At 54.2% G+C, this 4512-nt stretch overlaps 1 protein-coding gene across 1 annotated transcript; it reads left to right on the plus strand.

Moving 5' to 3' along the window:
- The first annotated feature begins 838 nt into the window (after positions 1–838).
- Positions 839–4512, plus strand: LOC148114703 (uncharacterized). The gene has a single exon (XM_087890095.1). It carries the CDS (start codon positions 920–922, stop codon positions 2726–2728), a length of 1809 nt encoding a protein of 602 aa, XP_087746221.1. The 5' UTR covers positions 839–919; the 3' UTR covers positions 2729–4512.

The following is a 4512-nucleotide window of genomic DNA, read 5'->3' on the forward strand; positions in this document are numbered from 1 at the left end:
AGACCTGGAGGCCTCCTATGGTATTCAATGGAGGCTGGGGTCTGGAAGTTGTTATATTATCCCGGAAGAACGGAGGAGAAGGGCTGTGGGGTGACGGAGGGGTTTCCCCCCCCCCGTCGCATTGATATCAACCCCTCCCCCTCCTCCCCCCCGCCCGGGTTCTGTGTACTGTGGACGCCATGAAATGGGCTTACTATTTGCCCTTGACTGTAGGGGCCTCCCCTCCCCTCTCCCTCCCCCTCCTCCCCCTCTCCTTTTTTCTTCCCTTTTCATCGGGACTATTACTCAGATAAGAGCCTTGGTAGTACAGGAGTTTAAGGCACCCTGTTATTAAGCTGGTTATTAAGACCAGCTGCCTGCAATTACTGCAGGGTTCGAATCTCGCCAAGGCTCAAGGTTGACTCAGCCTTCCATCCTTTCTAAGGTAGGTGAAATGAGGACCCAGTTTGTGGGGGCAATAAGCTGACTTTGTATAAATATACAAAAGGATGAAGGCTATTGCTGAGCACATTGTAAGCCGCCCTGAGTCTTCGGAGAAGGGCGGCATATAAATCAAATTAAAAAAAAAAAAAAGATACGATCTGTGAGCATAAGACTACACAAAGGACCATTCCATTTCTGTCCCCGGTCTGACTGACGGACTGATAGATTTCTTTCTCCGATCATGGGTCAGCCAAATGAAGCAACTGCTGAGGGGATCTTTACTACATCGTGACTTTGCCACTGGGAAGAGTACTTCTTCGATCTATGGTCACTTGAGGCCCCCCCGCCGTGAGAGGGCGGGCTGGATGTTGCTCCCATTGGGTGTATTTGTCAGGACCCTTCCTGCTGTCGTGAGAGGACAGTGGAGGTACCGGTGGTGCCTCATTGAACAATGGCTGCATGTTACATCTTTTTCTGAGACCCCTGATTATGCTCCATGCCTCCATCGCTGTACCCGGAGATGTATACGACATTGGATCTTTTTGCGCTGCGAGATTCCCCCCTCTCGCAGATATGGCCCTCTTCACTATCGAGGACCTACCTCAATGACGGGTTTTGGGACCCAGAGAGGTGGCATGTGAAAACTAGGGGGTTAAGGGGCTTTTTATCCAAATTTTTAGTTAAACTTTTAATGGGCTCTAGGGAGGGGGAGGGTTTGATTGGAATGCGGGCAGTGGGTATGGGGGATAGCCCACCAAGGGGAGGGTTGGGGCTGGCAAGGAAGCGCGGCATGGGGGGTGGGGATCCTGGGGTCGAGGGGGGAGTCAGAGTTTGTCCGGATAGTGCTTTGAACATCAATACTGTGGGTGGGAGGGGTAGATATGGCGGGAGCAGGGGGCCATATCGAGTTAGGGGAATGCGCACTCACTGTTTACGAGTGGTGGCGCACTCTGGCCCTCAAGGCTCCACCCGTTCCCCAGGTTGCACAGACCCTCAGGGCCTGGGCCTTCGGCTGATGTTGTGCAATGCCAGGTCCGTAGTAAATAAAGCCCCCTTCATTTGTGATCTTGTTCGTGAGGGGGGAGCAGACCTGGCAGGTATTACGGAGATCTGGCTGGGCCAGGAGGGGGCGGTTCCCGTCGTTCAAATGTGCCCACCAGGTTTCCATGCATTCCATCAGCCGAGGTCCCAGGGCAGGGGCGGGGGGGTAGCAGCTATCATTAAAGAAGGTCTGAGACTGAGGGAGGCCACTGTTCCTCAGATGGCCGGCTGTGAGTCCCTCCTTGTGAAGTGGGGTCATGGGGTTCAGATGGGTTTGCTGATCACGTACCTGGCTCCCTGCCACGTGGCAGCAGCCCTGCCCGAGCTACTCAACGTTATCGCCGCGGTGGCGGTTGATACCCCCAGACTTATGGTCATGGGGGATTTCAACCTGCTGTCCGTGGGTGAGTCGTCGGAGGTGGCTCGGGAGTTCATGGCTTCCATGACAGCTATGGACCTGACCCAGCTAATTCATGGCCCTACCCACATAGGGGGAAACACGCTGGACCTGGTTTTTGTCTCTGGACAGTGGTTGAGTGATCTTGAGATAGGGGATGTAGTCATCGAGCCCTTGTCATGGTCAGATCACTCTCTCCTTTGCCTTGACCTTCGAACCGCTGCACCCCGCCATAGGGAGGCAGAGCTGGTAAGATGGTTCCGCCCCAGGCGCCTGATGGAACCTGATAGGTTCCAGATGGAGCTTGGGCCATTCCCTGAGGCTCTGGCACATGCCTCGACTAGTGACCTAGTGGCCGCCTGGGATAGGGCAGCCGCTGGAGCTCTGGATCGGGTCGTGCCTTCGCGGCCTCTGACCCGGCGCCGATCTCACCTGGCTCCTTGGTTTACCGAGGAGCTGAGGGAGATGAAGCACCGGAAAAGACACCTAGAGAGTAGTTGGAGGGCCAGTCTTTCTGAATCCGACTGGACACTGGTAAGATCTCATATTAAGAATTACCTAATGGCAATAAAAGCAGCAAAACATACATATTTTGCTGTTCTTATTGCGTCATCAGATAATTGCCCGGCCGCCCTGTTTAGGGTGACCTGCTCCCTGCTCCACCAGGAAGCGCGGGAGGACCCCTTGGAGGGTAGAGCCGAGGATTTTGTTCAATATCTGTATGACAAAATCACTCAGATTCGGGAAGGCTTGGACTCCGACTGGGTAGTGTCAGGGGGGATGACTGAGGCAGGTCTTGAGAATATTATCTGGGATGAGTTTGATCCTGTGACCCCTGACGACATGGACAGGATTCTGGTGGACTGAATGCAACCACATGTTTATTGGACCCGTGCCCCTCCTGGTTAGTGCTGGCTTCCCCAGAGGTGATGGGAGGCTGGCTCCAGGGGATTATAAATGTATCATTGGGTGAGGGTGACTTCCCCGCCGCCTTGAAAGTGGCGGTGGTAAGGCCTCTCCTCAAGAAGCCTTCCCTGGACCCGGCAGTGTTGGTTAATTATCTCCAACTTTCGCTTCGTGGCAAAGGTTGTTGAGAGTGTGGTTGCACGACAATTCCCCCAGCACCTGGATAAAACGACGTATCTGGATCCATTCCAGTCGGGCTTCAGGCCTGGGTAAAGCACGGAAATGGCATTGGTCGCGTTGGTTGATGATTTCTGGAGGGCTCGGGATAGGGGTTGCTCCTCTGTCCTGGTCCTATTAGACCTCTCAGCGGCTTTTGATACCATCGACCATGGTATCATGCTTCACCGGTTGGAAGAGTTAGGGGTGGGGGTCACTGTATTGCGGTGGTTCTCCTCCTTTCTCTCTGACCGGTGGCAGTCTGTGTTGGCAGGGGGGCAGAGGTCGACCCCGAGGCCCCTCCTATGTGGGGTGCCACAAGGGTCAGTCCTCTCGCCCCTCTTGTTCAACATTTATGTAAAGCCGCTGGGCGAGATCATCCGTTGTTTTGGGGTGATGACACCCAGCTGTACATCTCCACCCCGGACCACCCCAATGATGCCCTTGAAGTGATGTCCCGGTGTCTGGAGGCCGTGCGGATCTGGATGGGGAGAAACAGGCTCAGGCTCAACCCATCCAAGACCGAGTGGCTGTGGTTTCCGATGTCCCGATATAGTCATTTGACGCCATCGCTGACTATTGGGGGCGAATCGCTGGCCCACACGGAGAGGGCTCGCAACTTGGGCATCCTCCTGGATTCACGGCTGTCTTTAGAAGAGCATTTGATGGCCGTGACCGGGAGGGTTTTTCATCAGGTTCGCCAGTTGGATCGGGACTCCTTACTCATGGTCACTCATGCCCTCGTCATTTCCCGCCTGGACTATTGCAACGCTCTCTACATGGGGCTCCCCTTGAGGAGCACCCGGAGGCTCCAACTGACGCAGAGTGCGGCCGCGCGGGTGGTTATGGGGGTGACATGGCGCTCCCATGTAACACCTCTCCTGCGCGAGCTGCACTGGCTCCCAGTGGTCTTCCGGGTGCACTTCAAGGTTTTGGTTACCACCTTTAGAGCGCTCCATGTCTTAGGACCTGGCTACTTACGGGACCACCTACTATCATAAATAGCCTCCCACTGGCCTGTACACTCTCATAGAGAGGGGCTCCTCCGGCTGCCGTTGGCCAAACAGTGTCGACTGGCGGCTCCCAGGGGGAGGGCCTTCTCTGTGGGGGCACCCACTATCTGGAACGAGCTCCCCCCCCCGGAGATACGGAGGATCCTGGATCTGCGCACTTTCCGCCGCGCTCTTAAGACCTTCCTATTCCAGCAAGATGGCCTGGCCTAACCTTTTTCCCCTTTTCTTTTAAATTGAAAATTTTAAATCTGTGTTTAAATTATTGGGATGTTTTAAATTTGTCTCGGGCTAAATTGTTTAATCTGGTTTTATTTCTGCTTTTAAATTTTGTATTTATGTATTTTATTTTGTGCCTGTTCACCGCCCTGAGTCCTTCGGGAGTAGGGCGGTATATAAATCTAATAAAACAAACAAACCCAAGAAAGCCAGCCTGGTATTGTGGTTAGTCCAGTGGTTCCGCCCAGTTCCGCCGAGCCAGTACTGGTGACGATATGACATCACTGAACCAGTTCTGCC

Source organism: Pantherophis guttatus, chromosome 3 (genome assembly GCF_059756535.1).
Source record: "Pantherophis guttatus breed Tessera chromosome 3, ASM5975653v1, whole genome shotgun sequence".
NCBI classification, from domain to species: Eukaryota; Metazoa; Chordata; class Lepidosauria; order Squamata; family Colubridae; genus Pantherophis; species Pantherophis guttatus.